Raw genomic sequence first — 23,987 nt, 5'->3', positions numbered from 1 at the left:
GAACCCACACCCCCTGCACTGGAATGCGAAGTCTTAACCACTGACTGCCAGGGAAGTCCCTGAAAGATATTTTCTTTCTTTTTTTTTTTTAAGATACTTTCTTGAAAGAGTTTTAAAATACTTCCCAGTATCAAAGTGGGGATAGGTACCTAGTAGCTAAGTGCTTCATCAAGATCATGCAGAGAGGGGCCTCCAGTCCCTCCTGAGACCCTGAGGGAAGGTACTTGGTTTGCCCCAGCCCTTGCTGGAAGTGGAGCAGAGAAGGCATACATTTGCTATTAGATTTAGGGTCCTGGGTCCTGTCCTGGCACAGAGACCTGAGACCATGACATTTTCTCCTTGAAGGAGAGCTTAAGGGAAACCAACGTACAAATCCCCCAAGGAGGGAAAAACAGCTGTCACAGCTAACTTGCTCTGTGAGTTCAAGCAGCTCTTTCCTCGCTCTGTGCTTCACTGAAGGCGTAAATGCTGGCATAATGGGTCCTTTCCAGAGTCTGGTTCCAATGAAGAAGGAAAACAGAAAAAGAATACAAGATTGTCCCATCTTAGTCCAGGGTTAGGCCCCCTCTGTGGTGGGACTGTCCCACCCAGCTGTTCCTGGCAGCTGTATCCAGGGAAATGTGTGCATGAAGATGCCTGTATGTGTGTGCATGAGGGTGCCTGTGCACATATATATGTGTCTCTGTGTGTGAGCTTGTATGTGTCCATGTGCCTAAAAGCTTTGGGGCAAGAGGCTCTTGTGTGGTCACTGTAAACTAGTCCCAGCAAATAACTCTGTAAGGCAATTAAGTACAGAAGATTGGTGGGAAAGTTCTCTGTGGGTGGCCCAGGGAGGAAGGCTTCCTGCTCACACCACCATGGTGACCTAGCTCCAGAACCCAAACTTGATGGAGATGCCAGAAGACGGGATCCCATCTCATGCAGGGCAGAGCTGAGAGCAGGGCCACAGGCACTCAATAGGTGGAAGTGAAAAGCAGCCCCAGACGCTCAGGCCAGTCTCTTGGGGACTTATCACAGGGAAGGTGCGCAGAGGCTGGGAGGAGTCAAAGAGGCAGAGGAGAGGTGGACCCTTGGGGAATCAGGCTCAATGTAGGACCTCCCTATGCCGGGCCAGCCTGCTTCCCCATCTGTCCCCTGGGGCAGGAGGAAGTGGGATGTGAGGTGGGGCAACAGGGCCCCAAAGCATCCGTAGGCACCATTGTGGAAGCAGCTGCCCCAGCAGTGCCATGGTCCCAGCAGTGGCCAGCACGTTGCCCAGGCAGCTAGCTCTCTCTCAGCCAAGATTTGTCTCCTGTCCCCAGGAGACTCAGAACAGTGCTTCACCATTTCCCACAATCATTCGAACACAGCTACTGCCTGTTCTCCTCACCCTACTTAGTTCTCAGGTGGAGAAACTGAGGCCTAAGATGTGTGGATGGGTCAGAGCTGGCTCTTCTGGTCTTCCTCTTAGTCCCAGCTGGCTCTGGTTTTTACTGTCCTGGCTGATAACAGCAAGTGGGCGTGCCACTTGCAGCCACATGTTCTATGCAGGACATGAGATGTGATGTCCAGATATGTACAATGGCTGCAGCTGTGTCTGTGAAGTTGGCATGTCCAGGAATCAAGAGGCCAGTGGAGCACAGATTCCCCGTACAACTGCAGGTGGAGGCAGGGGTAGAAGTACATGTACAGGCAGACAGATGCACACACACCCAGGGACTCAGGGCAGTTCAGGGCAGGGACAGGGCCTTGGCGAGGCGAGTCCAGAACCAGGACTTGGTGCAGGGGTTGGTGTAGTCGCAGACAGTGATGAACCGCAGGATGCTGGGGAACTCTTTCTTCATTGACTTGTACTTGATGGGGATCAGTCGCTTCTGATGGGCACCTGCAAGCCGCCAAAGGGTACAGAGCTGGCACCAGGCTCTCACTCACAGTGGGATGGGACCAATCCTCAGTCCAGGGGTTAACAATATCCCTCTCCCAACTAAGCACCCCTGGTACATATTCACCCACACAAAGGGCACTCATGTGCACGCACACTTATGTGTAGAGACCTGCCCAAGTTCCTTGATGCTCTATCCGTGGCCCTTGGTGAGGGAAGGCTGGCATCTTGAGGCCCCGCCCACTTCTCTGTGGCAAGGGCAGGGCTGAGCTTACCTGGAGAGAGGCTGAGTGCAAACTTAGTCTGGAAGTCACATTCCTTGCTTTGCAAGTAATCATCAGAGACAACCACCACCATCCGACGGCACCTAAGGGAGAGTGGGCAGGCTATAGGCACTGTGGTGACCTAGTTCAGCATACCCCCCAGGGGACAGCCTTGGGAGGAGCCCACTGTGCCCAGGCTAGACAGGGTCCAACTGGGAGGATCCCAGCATTGGGATCCCTGGCAGGGCTTTGTACACCCACCCACTTGCCCCCTGGCCACCTAGCCAACCTCTTTTCAATGAGTTCACTGGCGATGGACCAGACGCAGGTGCCAGGCAGGACGTCGCGGTCAGACACACACAACTTCAGCCGATGGTTTGTCTGTTCCAGCTCCCGGATCATCTCCTGTACAAACTGGATATCGCTGGGGCAGTAGCAGATGAAGGCATCAAAACGCTCAGGCATTTGCCCTGGGTGCAGAACACAAGGGTGATGGTCAGAGCCCTACAGGAAGGCTGGGGAGGAGCCCAGCCAGGTGCCCCCAGCCTAAGCGACTGTGATCCTGGACCCTACACAATCCTGAGATGACACTACTCGGAGAAAGTGCCTTTCCCAGGAGCGGAAAGATGAGCACCTCCTTACCACCCCAGGCCAAACCCTAGGTTGACCATGAGATAGACACATCATTTCATGAAAATCTCATACCAAAACCAGAGGTAGGACTTTATTATTCCCATTTCTTAGGAAACTGAAGCTCAGAGAGATTAAGTGACTTGCCCAAGGTGCCACAGTCCATCTGCTTTCAACATCCATGCTTTTAACACCACACTGTCCTATGGCCCAGGGGGGCAGTACTGGGCCCTTACCCAGAGGGTCATCGCAAATGGTGATGCCCGCCGGATCTCTCGTCCGAGGGATGCTGCTGTCTACAGAGTCCACCTGTAAAGGCTTCTCAGATGCCTCCTGCTGCTGCTTCAGAATATACTTTTGGCAATCCTCCTCTGTGGGGAAGAGACAAGGTGTGGCCAGCTCCCCGCAGGTACCCCACGCCTCTACCCACGGTCAGGATCCAGCCCCTGTCCCACCTCCCTGGCTGTGTTGTCCTCCAGGGCTTCTCTAGCCCAGAACTGTGGTGCCATCCACAGTTCAACAGCTCTGAAAAGATGAGCTTCCACCTGGCTCTGGCCATCCTAAAGGGATATCAGTGGTGTTCTGGCCATGAGGGAAGCCATCAAGGTCAGGCTTGTGTCTCTATCCCATTGCCCTCCACTCCCCCCGCCCTCTCTGGGCTCCTGAGAATAGAACCCAAGGTATGCTTCTTCTAGGATCCACGGCTGATGTGAGCAGGGCATGTAAGAAGAGCTCAGGAGACGTGGTGATTATGTGCAGCGAGGGCAGCAGCCCCAACCAAGTGGGCCACTGTCCCCATGCCTGTGCAGGTATGTGTCAGCAAGTGGCAGGAAGGGGTGCATTTTCCAGGGACCTGAAGTTTCCAAAGACTGTCAGCTTTCAGTCCCTTACCTGCCTGTTGCTCTACATACTTGAAGCAGTCCCAAGCCCCCCACAGAGGACCCCTATTCTGACTCCTGGTCCTATGTGAAAGCCTTTGCCTAAGCTGTTTCCTTGTGCCTTTCCCGGCCTTCGCCTTCTTTCTCTAGTCCCTATCATCCCACGTATTGAAAAAGGGAACTGGTCTTGCACGGTTCCCCCTCTGCAGGCTGCCTTCAGTGTCCCCCTTGCCACCCCAAAACGACTACCCCCCCGCCCCGCTCTCCCCACCTCCAAGACAGGAAAGGTGGGACGGATGCTGAGGCCAGTTATGGTCAGCCCCTTCATCCCCACCCCCACCTCGGATATGAGCCCCGCAAGGGGGTGTCCTCACCGATGCTGGGTCCCAGTTCCATCAGCAAGTCGTCGCGGCCCAGCTTGCCGAGCAGCTCGAGCAGGCGGCCCACCGAGGCGCCGGGGCGTCCCTGCCAGTCGTCCAGCAGGCTGCCCGTGGGGTCGGCATGCGTCTCCAGCCGCCGGATCTCCAAGTACTCGAAGCCCATCTCCTCCGCCAGCGCGGTCCAGTCGGCCGCCACATGCGCCCGCAAGTTTAGGAAGAGCGACAGGCGGCGCCGCACTCGCACGTTGAGCGCTGCCAGGGGCAGGGAGGACATGGAAGGGGTGGGGGGCGCGGAGCCCTCCTCCGGGCCTCCTTCAGCCATGGCGGGCCGTCATGCAGAGGCGCGTCGTGGGTCTGCGCTTCCTCCTTCCCCTACCGCCACCCCGCCCACCCAGCCCCGCCCCGCCCCGCCCCGCCCCGCCGGTTTCTCTTTCGAAGCGACGCCCCGCCCTACAATCTGGAGCCCCAGTAGATGTGCGGAAGTGGGGGGCGCCCCACCCCTGCCCTTGGGATCTCAGGGGACTGCGGGTGTGGGGACCGGGAACCTACCTTTTAAGGTCTACGGAGCTCCACCTATCTGTCCAGGAGGGTCTGGTGCGGCGGTGGGACGATGACCTTCCTTCTGGGGTTATAGGAAAGAGGTGACTTGCTCTTTGGCATCTGGTGGACTTACATCCTTTCCATTAGGGATCTGAGGGGTTCATACGGTCCTGCCCTCGAGGATGGCGGGGAAGGGGCAAGGGGGCAGGCATCGGCTCTGCCTCCCTCCACCCTCCCCCCCCAATTCTGGTAGAGCACACAATCCTGCCCTTAGGAGTATGGGGAATCCCTGGCTGTACACCCAGAGTTGGAGGTGGAAAAGGGCATATTGCCTTCTGGAGCCAGAGGCATGCCACGGCCCTGCCCTTGAAAAGTGGGGGGCACGACCCCACCCTCCGTGTTTGAGGGTAACAGGACACCCTGGCCTTCCTATCTGAGAGAAACCCAGTACTACCCTCTGGGGTCTAGGGAAAACATTGCCATTGGGAGTCAAGTGGGCACCCGGCCTTGCTTTTTAGGGGGCAGGGGACATCGTCCTGACCTGGGGAGCTTTGGTTCATTCACTCATTCAGTAGGTATTTATTGATCACCTATTAAGTGTCAAGTATGTTGCAGGCACCCTGAATACAGAGTCCTTCTCTGACTTGGCGGAAACCCCAGCCTAGCGGGGGAGGTGGGCACTAATCAAATCATCCCAAATGACTGTAAAATTGGTTTAAAAAAAAAAAAGTATGATACTCTTTCTCCAGATAGGGGGCTTGTCACATCTCCGCCACATTTGTGCAATCCGTTCTCCTGCCACCCTAGAATCCCAAATTCCCTCAGTCTTCTCGAAAGACTTCCCAGGAGAGCCCAAACGCGTCTGGGTAGGCTCTGGGGCATCTCGGAATTATTTAGGTCCCCCAGCTTGGGGGAGACAGCAGAGAAGGCTAGGCAGGGGGAAGAGGAATTATAGTCGCTGGCCCCTCTTTCCCGGCAAGAAGCTGTAGGCGGCGCTCCTGACGAAACTGCCTTCTGTTTGGTGGCGGGCAGCGGGCAGAGTTGTAGGGAAAGGGACCCCTGGCAATGGTGAAATTTGCTTCAAGATACCAATGGGGCTCTTGGAGACCCGCCTCCGGTTTGGCAGTAGGCGGGGCTGCAAGTGGAAAGGTTTCCTGTCTGTATTTCTAGGCGGGGCTTCAGAAAAGCCCACCTCCTGGTTGGCAGCCGCCTGAGACTATTGTAGGCGGGGCTTTGAGTGGAAAGACCCTCTTGGGTTTAACTTTAGGAGGTTCCGTTTGCGACTAGGGGCGGGACCTCAGGCAGACTCGCCTTCTGGTTGTCTGAGGCGGGGAGGTGGGCGGGACCTTAGAGGGAAGGGCCAGTCAGACCCGCAGGATTGTGGGCGGGGCTTAGGATAGAGGAAGCGGGTGGTCAGAGGTACGGTTCCGCGCCTGCGCGGGCGACGGTCTGTTGGTTGCTGCTCTCTGCTTCTGGGTGGTTGGGGCTTTACCCTGCTGAGCTACGCGATGCGGAGGCTGCAGGTGGTGCTGGGTCACCTGAACCGCCAGTCCGCTTCGGGCCCGGAGCCGGCGCCGCGGGCCGCGCCGTGTTGGAGCGGCGCTCCGCGGAAGTCGGCGGAGGATGTAGTGGTGGTGCACGGGCGGCGCACGGCCATTGGCCGATCGGGCCGCGGCGGCTTCAAGGTGAGGCCCCTGGGCTCGGGCGCCGTGTGTGAGATGGCGGCCCGGGGCGGGCTGGGGTCTGGCTCCTCTGTTCGGTAACCCTCGGCGTCGGTGGTGGCTCCGCGCCCGAGTTGTGACCGCTCTGTCCCTCTGGGGTGGGGCTGGGGGAGCTGGGATCTTGGGAACCCCGAGCACGGCCACCAGCCGCGCGCTTCCCGCTGCAGGACACCACCCCCGACGAGCTTCTCTCCGCCGTCATGACCGCGGTTCTCCAGGACGTCAAGCTGAGCCCGGCCCAGCTGGGAGATATCTGCGTGGGTGAGTGCACTACCCGGGCCCTGCGCTCGGTTCTCGCCTTCCCATTACGCCGAAGACCTCCTCAAACACCAGGCACTTTCCAGGTGTTTTCCCTGAGGGGAATGTCGATGGACTTCACGCAGCTGACTGTAATCGTCCCTTTCGGGCTATAGACTCCACCGCCGCACCCCCGCCTCCAGGCATTTTCTGTGCCCGCTCCAAGCACATTCTGCATATTAAGTATGACAGAAAGCAGGGATCTCAAGTGACAGACATTTCAACGCCAGGGTCTTGGCGCAGGGGTTTGAGAACACCCTAAGAGACAGGAGGCTAGGGTTCTCTACCCATCCTGACGTACTATCTATGCCAGGGTAGAACAGAGGGAGTTTGGAGCATCAAAACCTATCTAGTCCAGCCCTGCACTTACAGATGGAGAAACTGAGGCCTGGGGAATTTGCAGCAGAGCTTGGACCTGAATCCAGGACCTCTTGACCTTCAGTCCAACCCTTTTCCCCCAACTCTGCTCCTCTAGCCTGGAAATATAACATTATATGGTAAGAGTCGCGTCACATAAGTGTCAGCCCTAGATGGGGGATCACTGTTCCACCCCTAGAGTGCCAGCAGGGCTTGGTGGAGGACACTCAGGGGAAGGTGTGCATTTCAAAAACACTTTCCTAACTGACAGAACTACTTCTTCAGACTTCAAGCTTTGCACTACATTCTTCTTTCCATGTTACATTTTAAAGGCAGGCGACCTCCCCAGTGTGTGCTGATTTGGAAAAGCAGGTTGCATGGGCAAGGGAGCTTGGGCCTCTCAGGGACTGGATCTAGTGTATGGCCAGGACAAGCTGCTGTATAGCTGGCTGCCCCTGCTCCAGACCTTGAAATTCCACTCTTTCTGAAGGAAGATCTGGAATGCCCCCCTCTTGGTAATCACAGCTGTACCTTAGTGCCTGGCACTGAATAAAGGTTTGTTGTCCACAGGAAATGTGCTTCAGCCTGGGGCCGGAGCATTAATGGCCCGAATTGCCCAGTTTCTGAGGTAAACTTTTCCAGTTCTTGCTCTGGGTTGGCTATTCATGCTCTTGCTTGGGCTCAGGTCCCAGAGAACTCAGCCTGTTGGGGGAAGATCAGGATTGGACACCAGACCTGGACACAGCCAGGGTCCTCAGCACCCTGCTTTTCTGGATGCTGCCTTTCCCCTACTTTGAAGGGAGGGTGTGTTCCCCAGCGCTGAGCCAGGACAGACAGCCTTTGGGACTGGAGCAAAAAGTTCTCTGTGGCCTGATTTTTCTTAAGCCAAAGTCAGCTTGTTGCTTGTGAACTCTGTCCTCTTGTCAAGTAAATAACCAGGTTGGCACACTGAAGAGTGATTTTGAGCTTTTTAAACGCTAGCCCATCAGCAGAGGCTTGGGGACAGGGCAGAATCTTGGGGTGAAGGGTAGCCCAGAAGGGGCCCTGGTGAATTGCCCTTTACCACTTGTTGTCCTAAGACAGGGAGGAGGTTTAAATTATTTTCACGTGTCGATTTAAGAGTCACTGAGCTGTGTACTCCCAGCTTCGTGGAGAAGAATTAACAGGAACATAAACTAGTGAAGGAAAAGGAAAACTGACAAAACCTGTGGAGACTAGGAGAGGTTCGGACTGCTTAGCCTGGATTTCAATGATTCCAGCGATCTGGCTCTAGATTTGACTTCCAGCCTAATCTACCTGCTGCTTCCTCTTTCAACCAGCCTGCTGAAAGCTGGTCTTTCTGTCCCCTTGCAGTACTGTCCCTTCCTCCCCTCTCTGCCCTAGTTAAACCCTGTTCAAACACAGTTTCACCATTTTGACCAGACTTCCCTGAGTTCCCAGGCTTAAAACGAGGGCCCATTCTTTTCCACTCGCTAGCCACGTGCTTCCTTGTGATGTGCTTTGCCATCTTGCTCTGTTATTGTAGTCTCTGCTAGTTAATTCACTTTCTGTGTGTGGTCGGGCATCATCTAGGGCTCTGTATTATAAGCATGTCAGCATCCCTCCGGTGGTGCCTCATACCGAGTAGGTGTTTAATGAACACTTGGTGGATTGGGTGAAGGGGTGGTAACTAGGTAGTAGGGAGTTAGGGGACCTGGGAAGGGTTAAACAGGCTACTGGGACCTAGGAGACTATCCACCCAAGAGGGTCTCAGCAGAGCCTGGCCTAAGCACTAGCCCAGAGGTTCCCGACCCTGGCTGCACGCCAGAATCAGCAGTCAACAGAGTGCTTTCACCCCTGAGGTTCTGAGTCCATGGGTCTGGGGATTTCCCCGGGGCTTTGTACCCTTGGCCAGCACAGGTTACACTGGCAGAGGCAGCCTCACCAGCTTCCTGGGCTGGAACCAGTGTGAGAGCCTGGCGGAACCCGTCAGAAGAAGGGATGTTAGAACACCTAGTACCCATCAGGGATTTTTGTCCAGCCTTTCTTTTGTCTGGGAACAGCCTTTCCAGAGACAATGGGAACATAAAGGCCATATGGTTACTAGTAAGGCTGAGGAGTGGGGATGGTTTCTAGCCTCATACTTGAGACATTTCTTTTTTTTTAATTGAGGTATAGTTAATTTACAATGTTGTGTTAATTTCTACTGTACAGCAAAGTGATTGGGTTATACATATATATATGTTCTTTTTTTATGTATTTTTTTCCATTATGGATTATCACAGGATATTGAATATAGTTCCCTGAGCTATACAGTAGGACCTTGTTGTTTATCCATTCTATATATAATAGTTTGCATCTGCTAATCCCACACTCCCACTTCATCTCTCCCCTACCCAACCCCCTTGGCAAAAACAAGTCTATTCTCTGTCTGTGAGTCCATTTCTGTTTCGTAGATAAGTTCATTTGTGTCATATTTTAGATTCCACATGTAAGTGATATCATTTGATGTTTGTGTTTCCCTGTCTCACTTACTTTACTCAGTATGACAATCTGTAGGTCCATCCATGTTTCTGCAAATGGCATTATTTCGTTCTTTTTATGGCTGAGTAATATTCCGTTGTATATATGTACCACATCTTCTTCATCCATTCCTCTGTTGATGGACATTTAGGTTGCTTCCATGTCTTGGCTATTGTAAATAGTGCTGCAGCGATCGTTGGGGTTATGGTTTTCTCTGGATATATGTCCAGGAGTGGGATTGCTGGGTCATATGGTAGTTCTATGTTTAGTTTTTTAAGGAACCTCCATACTGTTCTCCATAGTGGCTGTACCAATTTACATTCCCCCAACAGTGTAGGAGTGTTCCCTTTTCTCCACACCCTCTCCAGCGTTTGTTATTTGTAGACTTTTTAATCACGGCCATTCTGACTGGTGTGAGGTGGTACCTCATTGTAGTTTTGACTTGGATTTCTCTAAGAATTAGCGACATTGAACATCTTTTCACGTGCCTGTTGGCCATCTGTCATACTTCAGACGTTTATTTTGCACTGGTTCTCTGTCTCGGCCACAGGCCCTCTTCTCTATTCTTTATGGGAATCAGGGATATACAGTTTTAATTTTTGAATCTTCAAAGGAAGAGAAAGAAGGACCCCTGTGGCCCAACCAGCCTTCTCTTGCCTCTGGGCTGTGCTTGGCCCTGGATGAGGAGAATCACAGGGTGGAAGGGCATGTGATTGTGGGGCACTGGGGAGCAAGCACCTGCAGAGATGGGGTTTGCCCAGTGTAGGTCAGGCCTGGAGTAGGGGCAGGGCTGCTGGGTTTCTTCCCCTGGGCCTTCTGTCCCCTGAAGGGGCAGTCATGTTGGCCAGGAGCACAGGCCTGCTTTCCCTGAGAGCCTGGCAGGGGAGAGGGGACTGACTCTGTGGTCTCACTTTCTGTTTCAGTGACATCCCAGAGACCGTGCCTTTGTCAACTGTCAATAGACAGTGTTCGTCAGGGCTCCAGGCGGTGGCCAGCATAGCTGGTAAGTTCTGACTGGGTGGGCACCCAGTGCCGCGGCCTGGCCTTGGTCCGGGCTTCTCGGGTTTGGGTCGTCAGAGTCACTGTCTGCTGGGCAAGCAGTAAGGATTTCTGACAGGACCGTAACCACAGAAAGCCTGGAGGAGAGCCCCTCACTGCACCCCCAGCCTTTTCTGGACACTCCTGGGTCTTCCATCTCTGAGGCTGGGGCTGAGTCCCACTTAGAGACCAGGTGGGGAAGAGGCTCCCCTGTTCCCAGGACAAATGGACTCTGGGGAAGGATGTTTATGAAATGCTTTTGTTGCAGGTGGCATCAGAAATGGGTCTTATGACATTGGCATGGCTTGTGGGTAAGAATTTATTCCTGCTGGAGCTTATTAACCGACTTGTAACAGTGAAACTAACGTTCATCTCCTGAGTTCTCAGAGGCCATGATTTCAGAATTCTCCCCTGGCCCTTGCAGGCGCTTAGAAGTCGTCCCCAGCTCTGGCTGCTCAGGAACTGCTCACATCTCTCAGCATCAGAGGAAATTGGCTTTGAAGAGCTTTCTTTCTTGGAAATCTGTCAGGCTGGAAATGTGGGCAAGCATTGTGAGGAAACACAGCACTGGGTTTCTGTCTGTGGCCCTTGTTGATTCATGATGGCTGCTGAGAGAAAGAGCAGTTTTGCTTCCCTAGAGCCAGGGACAGCTGCCTCCTGTAGAACTAGTTTGTTCATTTCACAGGCTGGCTGTTCCCCACCCTGACCAAGGTGGAAACTTCCAGCTGCCTCCTGGGTTCTGAGGGACACGGTCAGATCTGTGGTGGTTTCGTCCCTGTCAGCTGTGACTCCATCTTTGGCTGCAGCATGTGGAGCCCAGGGAGGGGAAGGCTGGGGTGGGCGTCGGGTGCTGGCAGCCTCGGGGAGGCCAGCAGCCCCAGGATCCTGACGTGCTCCCTCCGCCTCTCAGTTCCTCTCCATAGCACTTCTCGATTGGAGCCCTGCTGGGCCGTCTCAGAGCTGTGCCAGTTGGCACTTGCTGTACTGCCCTGTGTCTGCAGTTGTAGATAAACCCAAAGACCACACTGCAGGGACTTTGGCCGGACAAAGGCCACTGCCCAGGCTGCCCTCTGGTTTCTATCTTACTGGAGGAGGGTCAGGGGTGTGGGTGACCTGAGGAGAAGGTTAGAGCCTTCATGAGTTTCTTAGCGGGTATCTGAGTCCCCAAGCAAATTAAAGACTGTGTTACTAGGGTGTTAAGGATTTGGGGCCAGGACGTTCCCTCATGTCACAGGCTGGCTGTTCCCCGTAGACTGTGATCATGACGAGTAGCCCAGGATATCCTAGGTGGCAGTGGGCTCTGAAGCCAGACTACCTAAATTTGGATCCTGGCTGAGTGACCATGGACAAGTTAACTCAGCTTCTCTGAGCCTGACACTGTTCAAAGAGCTCTTATACCTGAAAAGACTTTTTCTTTTTTGGTGGGGGGGGGTGGGTGGCCGCTCTGCAGGGCATGCGGGATCTTAGTTCCCTGACCAGGGATCGAACTTGTGTCCGCTGCGGTGGAAGCGCGGTCTTAACCGCTGGACGGCCAGGGAATTCCCAGAAAAGATTTTTACAATAGTGCTGGGCACATGAAAAGCGTGCAGTCAAGGTTATGTGTTATCATCCTGTGAGGCCTTATATTCTGCCACCTCCTGGAAGCCCTTTTGACCACACTAAACTGAGATCGCGCGCGTTTCCCTGGGCTCCTAGCACCTCCTGGTCTATGCAGGTCGGCTTGCTCTTTGATGTGCAGCTTTTAAAACATTTGTCTCTTCTCTCCCCTGAATTTGTGGCCCCTGAGGGCAGGGCCCGGGCTTGTTAGATGTGTTTCTCCCATGGTGGCCAACACCAGGCTGCTTTCCTTGGGAGCTGCCGACCGGCTGCAGGACCAGTTGTGCTGGGAAGCGAGGCCCTGCCCAGGCATGTGCATTGTGCAGCGGTGGGGGCGAGGGTGCGGCTGGGGCTCAGCAGCCCTGCACCCCCAGCTCTGTGCTGCCGGCCAGTGCCCTGCTTTGAGCTCCCTGGCCGTTTCCCAGCACTTGCCAGACGCAGAGCTCTCCGTGGGGTGTCCCGCTGATGATCACCTCCTCTTCAGGGTGGAGTCCATGTCCCTGGCTGACAGACAGAACCCTGGAAATGTTACCTCTCGCTTGGTGGAGAAGGAGAAGGCCAGAGATTGCCTGATTCCTATGGGGTGAGCGCCCACCGTGGCTCCGTGTGCCTGTCCCCACTCAGCTCCCTGCCTGGCCCGGAGCAGGGGTGCAGGAACTTGGATTATCTTGTGGCCTCCCACCTTTGGCCCTGGTCTGCTCTGCAGGGACTCTGGGCATAGGACTTAGTGCTGCCCCTGACTTCCGTGTCCTGGGGCCCCCAGTCTGCTCTGTGCCTCTGGGTTTCCAAGCATGGCCCAGCCTGTCACTCCCACCCTGAGGGGCTCAGTCACACAAGGCATGGATGGCAGCTGCACCCTAAAGCCTTGGAGGCCTAGAAAGTTGAGGAGGCGGGAGGCTTTTGCTCACCGGCCAGGCTGGCGAGGGCCCTTAGGCCCTGTCATTGCAGCATCAAAGGTGCTGCATTTGCAGAGCAGCTAAGCTCTGCATCCAGAGCCACCCCCGGGGTCCGTGGGCAGGGAGTCGTGGCTCCGCTGGGCGTGTGAGGGGATGTGCGGCTGCCTCCACATCCAGGGACCATCTCCGAGGGAAGCCTGTGAAGCCGGAAGCCCCGGCCGAAGGCCCCTCTGTGGCTCTGGGCTCCCAGGATGAGGGGAGGCTCCAGCTATGGGGAGCGGAAAGCTGGGTGTGGCCTTCCCAGAGGGGGACTCGTCTCCCACGGTAAAGCACTTTTCCTTGAGGCACAAGAGAAGCTGGCCAAGCCAGTTAGTGCCCCACCCACGCCCTCCTGTCTGCTGGTCTCTGGTGAACAGGCTTCTTAGAGTCTGGCCAGCGTCGCTGACTCCCTACCTGTGCTCCGCCCTGAGTCGTCACTACTGTCTCTGTGGCACAGACGGGCCCTCCGGTTCTCTCCTGCCTGCAGCCCTGGGGCCCGTCCCCAGGCCGCCTGGCTCTGCGCTCACTGTTTGTTGTCTGTGTTCTAGGATAACCTCAGAGAACGTAGCCGAGCGGTTTGGCATTTCGAGGGAGAAGCAGGATACCTTTGCACTGGCTTCCCAGCAAAAGTGAGTGCTATTTGGGGTGAGATGTTTAAAGGGCTGGAGAGTGAGGTTTGGAGGCTGTCCTAAGGGATCTCAGGTGGAGCTGCCCTTAGGCTACCACTGGTTTCCAAGCCTCTACCTCCCAGAAGGGGGAGGTGGGCAAGGGCCGGGGGCCACTGTGCAGTTAGCACTGTGTTCCATTGCGGTCTGTTTACCCTGAGTGTCTTTCCCTAGCTTGGCCTCGGTTTCCCCATCCATTCATTGAGAGTGTAAGGAGGGCCAGGGCTCTTCTCTAGTTGGCTGTGGTTTGGTGATTAGACATGGTAACCACAGGCTTCTCTGGAGAGCCTGGAGGGTGGAGCCAGTGCTGCCGGGGACCCTGGCATCCCTGAGTCTGGGGTAGCATCCTGAGGCAGGGGCTGGGGACACTGAGGCAGTGGTTCTTAGCCACTTGGGTGCAAGTAACCATTTGAGAATTTGGTGAAAGCTGTGGCTTCCTCCCTGTGGGAATGCCCATGGGCCCTTACATTTTGCATATGATTGCAAGGATCACCCTAAAATGCCCTGTGCTTTTACACTGTTTAAACACAAAGATTCATCCAGTAGTTTGGTATATGGCATTTTATTTTGACATTTAAAAAATTTTATTTCACTAACAAGTTTGAGTTAATCATAAGTGTCACTCATGCAAATTATGCAATAGATATATTCAGGGTAATATATGTCATTTTAATCACGTGGAAACGTGTGGAACGGATGGAATTGAGCAACGGGAGGGAACAGAAAAGCTGGCAGAACCCAGCACAAATATTCCTGGGGCTCCAGCCTGTTTGGCTTAGTCCCTCTTGGGTGAAGGTCTCAAAGGGGAGCCGCCACTTCCAAACTTCCCCCTCCCCTTTGAGGTTGGGATAAGCCAGGATCTGAAGATCTAAGGCTGATGGCCAAGAAGTCCCTGTAAAGCCCTGGGCTTCCCACTCCCAGGGCAGGTGGGGTAGTAGGGGACCCTCTGCTGTCCCCCCGAGGTGAGTGTGACCCCACATTTAGCAGCCTGAGCTTGCATGTCTGTCCCAAAGGGCAGGGCAGGAGGCAGAGGCCTCAGGGAGGGACCCCAGGAAGGAAGGTAACCCCATGGAAACCTGAGCCTGGCTGTCCACGGTGCTGGCAGGGCAGCCAGAGCCCAGAGCAAGGGCTGTTTCCAAGCTGAGATTGTGCCTGTGACCACCACGGTCCGTGATGACAAGGGCACTGAGAGAAGTGTCACCGTGGCCCACGATGAGGGCATCCGCCCCGACACCACCCTGGAGGGCCTGGCCAAACTGAAGCCTGCCTTCAAGAAGGGGGGCTCTACCACAGCTGGTGAGACTGGGCTGGGGGTGGGGTGAGGAGGGGGCTGCTTCTATGCCGGGTGTTCTCCTCTGGGAGCCTGGAGCCACCAGGCAGGGTGGACGTGGAAGGTCTGGACCTCCCCAGAGCTGCCCCCGAGGCCTCCTTAACCCTGTGGTTTCCCTCTAGGAAACTCTAGCCAGGTGAGTGACGGGGCAGCTGCCATCCTGCTGGCCAGGAGGTCCAAGGCAGAAGAGTTGGGCCTTCCCATCCTTGGGGTCCTGAGGTCCTACGCAGTGGTTGGGGTCCCGCCTGACATCATGGGCGTTGGACCTGCCTATGCCATCCCTGTAGCTTTGCAAAAAGCAGGTAAGATGGCTCCTTCACACCCTAGGTTTGGATCCAACTCCTGCCTCTCGTGCTGTTGCCAGAGGCGGGTGCCCGGGGTGGGCCTGCGGGTGCCGCAGAGTGAAGGTGGGGCAGGCCAGCACCCCGACCCCTTCCTGACCCCACAGCTGGGACCCGCTCTCCCATCTGGAACAGAGGCAGACACACCGGGCAGCCCAGCCTCCAGGCCATGGATGGCGCAGGGCCCCAGGGAGTCTGAGAAGCCTGCTGAGGGGCCGCTGGGTCAGCTCAGGTCTTTTCCGCTTGCCTGCAGGGTTGACGGTGGAGGACGTGGACATATTTGAGATCAATGAGGCCTTCGCAAGTCAGGCGAGCCCCTGTTTTGCATTGTTGCCTGGGCCGCCCAGTTGGAGGCAGCGGGCGGGTGGTGCAGGGGACCAGGGAGGGAGCTACAGCTGATGCTCAGCCTCCCTCCAGGCCGTCTACTGTGTGGAGAAGCTGCAACTGCCCCCTGAGAAGGTGAACCCTCTGGGGGGTGCGGTGGCCTTGGGCCACCCGCTGGGCTGCACTGGGGCACGACAGGTCATCACACTGCTCAACGAGTTGAAGCGCCGTGGGAGGCGGTAAGGCTGGCCCCCGTGGAGGTCGGGGGTGGGGGGTTGGGGGGAGGCCCAGCTGGTGCGCCCGAGGCGGAGGTGGCCGGGAACCACGTGCCCCGAGGTCTGGCGTCCTGTGCCCGTGAAGGCCTTGGTCCACCCAGCTCAGCCTGGTCCGGGGAGAGCTTGGTGGTTGGGCTTCTGCCCTTTGTGCCTTCACCCAACCAGCACATTTTGCTTCCACAGGGCGTATGGGGTGGTGTCCATGTGCATCGGGACTGGCATGGGAGCTGCCGCCGTCTTCGAATACCCTGGAAACTGAGAGAGGCCCAGCCCAGTGCTCTGGCAGTAGCGCTACAGACGTGACACCTGGGGAGTTCCAGCACCGGTGGTAGTGGCAAATCAAGGCACTTCAGCTAATTAATTTGGCAAATGTGAACACTGATGAGACAGTACAGGAGTGGGTGAGGTATCGGGCTGCCCTCTGTCGGGCCCCTCTAGCTGAGACAGACAGGCAAAGGTGGCCTGGGTCACCCAGCCTGCAAGGCCACTGTGTGATTCCTGGGGAAAGGGGCCTGTGGATGCGGAGTGCAGTAAACGTCGTAAATGCATTACCTTCCCTTAGTGGCTGTGGTTTTTCCTAAGAGCCAGTTCTTGCTATGCTGGTCTTGCCTCTGCTGAATCTGAATACTGACTGACTCTTAACTGCCCTGGTCTCCACAGGGGCATGGCCTACCCTTTGTATTAGCTCTGAGGACACAGGGCGCAGGGCCTGGAAGTGGTGGTGGGGGGGGGGGGGTCCCTCCATCCCAGGAGCTGTTCAGAGGTCCTCCAGTAGGTGCCCTTGCCCAGTAAACCTGCTCCATAGCTCTGGGCCGTGTTTATTTCCAGTATTGGGGGTTGAGCGCGGAGGCTCAGAGCTAGTAGGGTGACGCATATCTCTCGTCGTACGAGCCTCGGCCCCGGAGCCGCAGGGTGCAGGATTTCTCGCCGAGCACGCCTTCCACCACCAGCGTGGACTCGTACAGCTCACAGCTCCTGTGGGGAGCAGGGGCTGAGATGAGGAGGGGGCCCTGGGCCAGGGCTCCAGAGGCAGCGCCAGCGAGGCTGGGAGGGCTGTACCTGGCGGTGAAGGAAACCTGGAGGGGGACGGAGGTGGGGGGTGCGTTGACCGGTCGTGCCTCCAGCAGCCCGCTGCTTGGGGAGACCCTGAAGGCAACAGGGTCCTTGTCTGGCTCCTGCTGGCCTGCATGAGGGGAAGGGGACACGCAGGAGCACAGCCAGCTCCACGCTCGGCCCACTGCCCGCATCTCGGGGGTGGGCCTCTGCTCCTGCCCATGAATTCTCAGGTGGGCCCAGCCCTGGGGAGCCAGCCTGCAGGGACAGGGCACACAGGCCCCTTCCTGGGGGTCTCGGCCCAGCCGCACGGGGGAGCAGGGAGGAGGGCATGGCACACCTGTCAACACGGTCCAGTAGCTCCGGGAGCCGCTCAGGTTCATCAGGTAGACCTCCCGGACGCGGCCCTGGTTCACGAAGCAGGTCCCGAAGTCCACCCAGCTGGTGGAGAGCTGCAGCTCGGGCACGGCCACGACGGCCCGCAGGGGCACCACCTTGGGGGGGACAGAGCCTTTAACTTGGTGGGGACTAGGTGACCTTACCCACTCCCACTGGGCTCTGAGCCAGGGACACAGGGGCCCTGCCGACCCCAAGTACTGCAGCTTCTGAGGAACGTACAGGCAGCACCACGGCTGGTGGAAGGGGGCCAGCGTCTAAAGCCGGGGGATGCTGGTGGGATTCTGGGCAGGAAAAGGGCCAGAAAGGCGCCATCTGCTCCCCTCTGACTCCCCTGCCACCCCTGCCCTGGATCCAGCTCTGTGGTTTCTGCTCCCTGGTCGGGCCGCCCTACTGCCTTCCTCTCCCCTCTCATCTAGCCCTCTGCTCCTCTTGGGCTCTGGGCCATCTCACCTTTTCCCTTGGCCTCTCCAACTCGGACGCTCACGGGGCTGTGGTGTGGCGCTGTCACAGTCCACAGAACAAGAACGAGGCCCGTGGTGTTCTCACCTGGTGCTCGCGGTCCCACACGCGCCCAGGAGGCGCCCCTCAGCTGCTCACTGTACCCACCCATCAGGCCGTTCCCTTGGCCTGGTTTCCCTTCTCTCTCCGTTAAACGGTGTGCAGGCGTCACATGCCACCTCCTCCTCCAGGAAGCCTTCCCTGATTTTGCACCCTACAGCACCCCACCTCGCTCTGAGCTCCTAAGACAGGTAAGGATGGATGACCCTCATTTCTCCACGTGCCAGGCCTCTTCCAGGGCAGGCTATTGGGGTGTGTCCTCCTCTGACCCCACCTGAACACATGAGGCAGGCCTGGGACTCACCTGAGTGGTCTGGTTGCTGTATTCCAGAAGCAGATTCTGAGTGAAGACCATCTGTTTCTCTCCACTCGTGCTCTGCTGAATGTCCACTCCAGGCAACATCTGGTCAGCCGGGAGCTTCTGATAGGAGAGCAGCTCCAGGGAGAGGGAAAAGGACACGTTCACCTGAGCGGATGTGGACAGGCTGTCACCTCAGACTGCTGGAGGTGGGCGGCAGCCTCCCCACCCAGAGCTCCATCCTTCCCTCCCGCGGACCCTGGCTGGTGCATTCACTCCTCACACTGTGCCCTGCTCCCTGCCCAGCACCCATCAGTACCGGGGACAGGGCTGAGCGGCCCTCGGGAGCTGAGAGGCCGGAGGAGTGGGCGGCTCCGCTCGCATGACCAGGGCTGCGGGCAGGCCTGTAGGCCCAAGTCAGGCCTGTGTCTTTGTCCTGAGGGCAGTGAGGAGCCCCTGCCAGGGGGGACGTGCAGTCAGCTTTGCCTTCCTCAGGGGTCACCCTGGAGGCTGTGGGGAGGGGGCTGGGGGAGCATGAGTGGGTATCTGGGGGCTAGGATGTAACTTGGGCCCAACAGGATGGGGCTTGGACACGTGGCTCCCAAACCCAGGTCTGTGGACCCAGCTCCACAGATTCATCCAAGGCACCTGTTAGGAAAACGGGTTCCTGGGCCTCAGCCCAGATCTTATCATCTCTGGCAGTAGGGCCTGGGGAACTGTGTTTCTGGTGTGCCTTATGTTTATGGAAAGATGGTGATGAAACCCTGCGTGAGGGCACACGAGAAGGGGGGTTCTGTGCCGCGTGGAGGTGCTCACAGGACCAGGACACTGGCGGAGGGGACGAAGGGCAGGGTCTGGTGTGTCTGGGACTCGCGAGTGTCCACACTGATAGGTCTGGGCGTTCCTGTGCGTGGAGGGCCCCCGTGCGGAGGGGTTTGCCGGACGTGGTGCGTGTGATGGGGGTCCGCCCCTGAGCGCACAGCGCACGGCGGGGCCAAGCGTGTGGTTCGTGTGTGGATACCACTGTCTGTGTCTACGTCCAGACCTGGAGGGTGCTGCGTGCGCGAACGTGAGAGGAAGGTGAGCCCCAGCCCAGGTGAGTGTGCCCACTGTAGGCAGGGACCACAGAAGCTCCCACTGACCAGCATGTTCTCCTGTGGGTAGAGTACCAGCTGCTTGCCGGCTGCTGCTGTCCCCTCCTTGCACTCCTGCTTCCAGCTGGGGCTGGGAGCCCTGTGGCTGCGGCTCACCCCATCTTGAGAAACAGAGAAGGGCCTGGAGACCAGGAGCCGGAAGTAGTGTGGGATTTCCGTGGTGTTGATCAGCTTCAGGTGGTGGGTGGTCACCAGCTCACTCAGCACCTGGGCGGCCACAGAGGTCGGGGAGGGGACTCAGTTCTGCCCTCCAGAGCCCCTGACTCGGGTGGGGGGTGGCGGGCCCTGGGGGAGGGGACCCGGGCTGTCAGGCCTGTGCCCCACAGGGCGCCGCGGGAGACGTCTGGGGACTGGGTAGCTCGGGAGGGCCGGGGCTGCGGCACACTCACCCCAGCACAGCGCTGCTCGGGGATGAGGTCGCTGGCCTGGCGCCAGAACACCATGCTGCCGCCGGAGTCCAGCTCCACGCTCAGCCTGCCAGCGACAGGCACGGCTGGGCTTCTGGGGCTCAGCTGACCCTGGCCGGCCTTTCCCCGCACTCATCCGCCAGCTTCTCCCTCCCGTCCCCATTCTCTTGCTCCCAGGACCCTGTCTGGTCCCCAGCAGTGCCGGGGAAGGCTGACACCCACAGCAGGCCGCAGGGAGGCCAGGCAGCCCAGCCAACTCACCGCGCGGGCCTCACGTAGCCGTGCAGGTGCAGCCTCACGGGTCCCACAGCCGAGCCCTGCAGGCGGCGCCTCCTCCCCGGGAGCTCCCTCTCCACCTGCCGAGCCCAAGCCCGATCACGGGCGGTGGCCGAGCTGAGCAGGCAGCGGGCGAGCTGCCCCAGGGAGAGGCAGTGGTGGGGGCCCTCCCCAGGCCAGGAGCGCTCACCTCGTCATCCAAGCTCATGGAGCCCAGGGCGGAGCCAGTACACTCCACCTTGTGCAGGACGTCGGGGCCCAGGACCACGGGTGTGAAGGAGATGCGGATGGTGCTGCTGCCCCCTGCGGGGACCACCTGGCAGACGCGCACAGCAGCCTCAGCGCCGCCTGTCCCTCCCGGCCAGGGGGACACGCCCCCCCCCCCCCCAGCTCCCAGCCCCGCCCCAACTCACCACCTGCTTGGGGCTGATGGAGAACAGCTGGTCAGAGGGCACCCCCTCGCGCCCCTGCAGGGTGACCGAGATGATTTCCTGGGAGGTGCTGGCACTGGAGCCGCCCTCAGCCTGTGGTCCAGGAGTCACTGAGGCTCACGGCCCACTGGCCACAGCCCAGCAGCCCTCCCGCCACCACTGCTCACAGGCTGGGCAGCTTCACGGCTGGACTTGGACACGTCAGAGGGACTTGGGGACCAGAAGGAGCTGCTGCTCTCAGGGGCCTCAGGGCACTGGCGGTCGCTCCCAGCTTGGTCCCGCGGCGGGGAGGGTGGCCCGTAGAACACCAGCAGCTCCAGCAGCCGGTCCTCCCTGTCCTCTGGAGCGTAGGTCTCCCAGTCCAGGCGGATGTCTGGGGCAGACGTGGGGGAGACAGGCGAGGGATAAGGAAGGGGCAGACTCTTCCCTGGGCCCCCCCCCCACTCCCCGCAGCCCCCGGAGGCTGCCGGGTCTCCCACAGTCAGGGTGGAGGGAGCCTGGCTTCCCAATGTCACTTCCAGGCAATTCTGGTCTTAGGAGAGTCTACAGGCTTGTGCCATCGGCTCCATCAGCGCTTGCCCTCTGGATCACAAGACCAGGTTTCATGTCCAGATGCAGAAATCCGGCTCCCTGTGCTCTCCCCACACCCTGCTTTCCTTCCGGCCTATTTGCTGACCCCTGGGCCCTTCACCCCCCGTGTCCCCTGCCTCCCCTCCATCCTTTAGCGCCCGCCTGCCTTCACTTCCTTCCCCAGCCAGGCGAGTCTCTGGGGGCTGCCACTGGCAACTGTCTGGCCAGGTTTCTCATCTCTCTCTTTGCCCCCATCCTTGTACCCACTGGGCAAAAATCTAACCCTGGGGGAACGGAACCGACCGTGTAGGCCCCAGTGAGCAAGTCCCCCGCATCCTAAACAACATGCCACCCCCATAAATGTCCCCAACCTAAACTGTGCCCCCACTCTGCCCATCACTGTTTTCCTGCTCAGCCGTCCCTGCCTACCTGCACCACGACACTGTCTTCCCTGGTCTCCTCTGGCACTCAGTGGGTGGTCCCACCTCACCTCCCAGAAGAAAGTCCTGCCCGGAGCCCCCCATCTGTCTGCATCTACCCCATCCCTACACCCCTCTTCTCAGGGGCCAGATGTGTCCCATCTCCCCTCTCTCCTGGCTGCTTCCCCACAGCACTTAAACAAGCTTCTCTCTGCCAGACCTTTCCAGTACCACCTCTCCTCTCCACAGCAAGCTTGGAGGATGAACAATCCATGAGCGCCTCCCCCGACTCCCAGCTCACCTCAGATTCATGGCTTGCCCCTGGGGAATGAACACCTGGTGGAAACATGCCCACGCAAGGTCCCCAAACATGTAGTCCCTAGGGTTACTACCTGGTATCTGCCTCTTTCACGCACAGAATCACTCTCACCAAGGCCACCAATGGCCTCCATACTCTCCAGTTCAGAGGACAATCTCACTTTCAGGTAAGGAGAAATGTGCATGTGATGATGAGCCCCAAGGAAGCAACGGTAACCAGGAAAGTAGAAGAGAAATCCCAAATTAAAGGGAAAACAAGTCACAAAAAGCAAAACGAAGAAAGTAGAAAAATAACAGTGAAATAAATCATAAAATAAGAAATACATAGATTAGGTTTTCTAAAGCTCAGCTCTTGGCTGTTTACAAAGAAACACACATCAAAGTCATAAAGGGTGAAAACAGAGGGCTGGGCAAGGACATACCAGGCAAATGCCAGTACGCAACCAGGGGGAGCAATGTTGCTATTTGGCAAGGTGGGATTTAAGCACTGAAGGGGCCAAAGAGGAAGGTTACAGGGTGAGAAGAGGCATCATTAGTTGTCAAGTGCATCTAACAATACAGAAGCTAAAAACGTACAGCAAAACTACAAACGCCAGAAGAACTTGATAAAGATATGATTAGAGTGGTCCAATACACCCCAAATGCACAGATCCAGTGGACAAAAATAAGCAAGGTCACAGAGTGGCCATTCTCTTCCACCAACAGGATGTTCCCTTGAGTCCCCAAGGAGCTTAAAAACTGCAGTGCCCAGGCCCTGCCCCTAGAGACTCTGGTTCACTTGCTCTGGGGTGGCCCAGCCTCAAGGTGCTTTAAATAATCCCCGGGAGACTCTGGTTCTCAGCTGGCCCTGGCTCTTCCTGTGGCCCATATGCTCCCTCAGTCCCAGCTGGGTCACTCTGCTCCTGGCCTCAGCCTGATGGCCCTTGACACAGACCCCCAGCACTCTGGCCGCCCCCATAGTCGCACTCAGTGCACTCTACGCTGGCAGCCCATGGTCACGTCCGTCCTGCCCATCAGGCACAGCCCCTGCTGTCCTGTTGCCTCTGTATCCCCAGCCCCTTGCACAGCACCTGGCAAATAGCTCGGGGGCTGCTGGCTGAAGGGAAGAGAAAAGGTGTCCCCTACAAGTGCCTGTCCCTATGCAAAGTGAACCCGACCAGGGGAGGGCATCTGTGGCCCATGGACACTGGGAGACCCCAGGTCCTACAGGCAAGGGCAAGTTCTGTCTTCTTGGGTGGAAGTGGCTCTGACAACCCAAGACTGGCTTGGCCACTCCTGACGTTGGCCCTCAGGGGCCTCCCTCCGTACCCCAGCCCACTTGGCTCCAGGTCGCGGGCCATCAGCTCCCCCCACCCCAATCTTCCCTCCCAGCCTGGCCCACCACACGGCAGAGCCTGCAGCAAGAGACCCGACTTCTCTCGTGAGCATCTCACCACAGGGGCTGGAATTACTCAGGCGAAGGATCCGGGTGACTGTGTCTCCTCCAGAGACCCGGGTGCCGAACCTGAAGACAGGAGACGAGGGTCAGCAGGGCCACAGCCAGCGCACACCCCACAGGCCAGCTCACCTGAGAGAGGAGGGCCGGGGCCGGGGCTCAGGCAGGCAGGAGGCCCCACAGCGGTCTGTCTTCAGCCCAGTGTCACCGAGCCCCAGGGCTGGAGGCCCTCCCCATGCGGTGCCCGGTGAACCATGAGCCAGGGCTGCTCACCAGTAAACCCCACCCACCCTGCAACCGCACTGACCAACCACACAGACCCCAACGCAGTTGGAGTGAGGGGTCCCGAGTCCGGCCCTGACCTCAGACCACAGTGACTACTCGCTACTCCTGTCCCCGCAAAGCCCGCGGAGATGTGCAGGTCACGGCGTGCCCCCTGAGGCCTCTCTCCTCTGGGGTAGCCCTGGCCTGGGGCTTTCGAGCTGGGTGGCACCAAGTGGCCCTGGGCCGGCGGGACGGCAATGAGTTGGCGTGGGCAGCCCGGGGTGGAGGCCAGAGGGTTTCAAGGGTTAGAGCAGGAGGCGGGCGGGGGCGAGGCAGGGATACCTGACAACAGGCTCCTTCTGGATCTGGTCAGTGGTGTAGCGGGCGGTCCTGTGGGAGCTGATGGGGCAGCCCACCACCACCATGTGCACCGGGATGACCGCTGGAGGCAGGTCTCCCACCTGCAAACACA

The 23,987-nt window shown here is 57.9% G+C and overlaps 3 protein-coding genes across 5 annotated transcripts in view; 1 reads left to right on the top strand and 2 right to left on the bottom strand.

The window, feature by feature from the left end:
* Nucleotides 1-4,391, bottom strand: part of MYD88 (MYD88 innate immune signal transduction adaptor) — a 4,629-nt gene extending 238 nt beyond the window's left edge. The window contains exons 1-5 of one of the 3 annotated variants that reach the window (XM_061196511.1): nt 4,007-4,391; nt 2,991-3,125; nt 2,414-2,594; nt 2,137-2,228; nt 1-1,864 (exon numbers count right to left, since the gene is read on the bottom strand). The exon at nt 1-1,864 is cut by the window's left edge and continues 238 nt beyond it. In XM_061196511.1, the coding sequence (XP_061052494.1) occupies nt 1,710-1,864; nt 2,137-2,228; nt 2,414-2,594; nt 2,991-3,125; nt 4,007-4,334 (891 nt within the window). In that variant the 5' untranslated portion in view covers nt 4,335-4,391 and the 3' untranslated portion in view covers nt 1-1,709. Of the gene's footprint in view, nt 1,865-2,136; nt 2,229-2,404; nt 2,595-2,990; nt 3,126-4,006 lie in introns of all 3 variants that reach the window. The other 2 variants (XM_061196514.1, XM_061196513.1) reach the window with 2 other exon arrangements.
* Nucleotides 4,392-5,969: 1,578 nt separating this feature from the next.
* On the top strand, nt 5,970-16,484 carry ACAA1 (acetyl-CoA acyltransferase 1). Its single transcript, XM_061196509.1, has 12 exons — nt 5,970-6,237; nt 6,441-6,534; nt 7,498-7,555; nt 10,353-10,432; nt 10,736-10,778; nt 12,548-12,646; nt 13,547-13,627; nt 14,769-14,959; nt 15,116-15,295; nt 15,588-15,643; nt 15,752-15,897; nt 16,117-16,484. The coding sequence occupies exons 1-12, from the start codon at nt 6,061-6,063 to the stop codon at nt 16,190-16,192; spliced, it is 1,281 nt and encodes a 426-aa protein (XP_061052492.1). The 5' UTR covers nt 5,970-6,060; the 3' UTR covers nt 16,193-16,484.
* Nucleotides 16,485-16,718: 234 nt separating this feature from the next.
* Nucleotides 16,719-23,987, bottom strand: part of DLEC1 (DLEC1 cilia and flagella associated protein) — a 91,460-nt gene continuing 84,191 nt past the window's right edge. The window contains exons 26-37 of the mRNA XM_061196510.1: nt 23,858-23,976; nt 23,250-23,320; nt 20,677-20,882; nt 20,492-20,602; nt 20,269-20,394; nt 20,064-20,158; nt 19,785-19,869; nt 19,384-19,602; nt 18,248-18,409; nt 17,327-17,480; nt 16,993-17,116; nt 16,719-16,908 (exon numbers count right to left, since the gene is read on the bottom strand). Of these exons, the coding sequence (XP_061052493.1) occupies nt 16,791-16,908; nt 16,993-17,116; nt 17,327-17,480; nt 18,248-18,409; nt 19,384-19,602; nt 19,785-19,869; nt 20,064-20,158; nt 20,269-20,394; nt 20,492-20,602; nt 20,677-20,882; nt 23,250-23,320; nt 23,858-23,976 (1,590 nt within the window). The 3' untranslated portion in view covers nt 16,719-16,790. The remainder of the gene's footprint in view (nt 16,909-16,992; nt 17,117-17,326; nt 17,481-18,247; nt 18,410-19,383; nt 19,603-19,784; nt 19,870-20,063; nt 20,159-20,268; nt 20,395-20,491; nt 20,603-20,676; nt 20,883-23,249; nt 23,321-23,857; nt 23,977-23,987) is intronic.

The sequence above is a fragment of the Eubalaena glacialis genome, chromosome 7 (assembly GCF_028564815.1).
Source record: "Eubalaena glacialis isolate mEubGla1 chromosome 7, mEubGla1.1.hap2.+ XY, whole genome shotgun sequence".
Taxonomy (NCBI): domain Eukaryota; kingdom Metazoa; phylum Chordata; class Mammalia; order Artiodactyla; family Balaenidae; genus Eubalaena; species Eubalaena glacialis.
The sequence above is the reverse complement of the archived record's forward strand: the minus strand, read 5'-3'. Positions and strand labels throughout refer to the sequence as shown.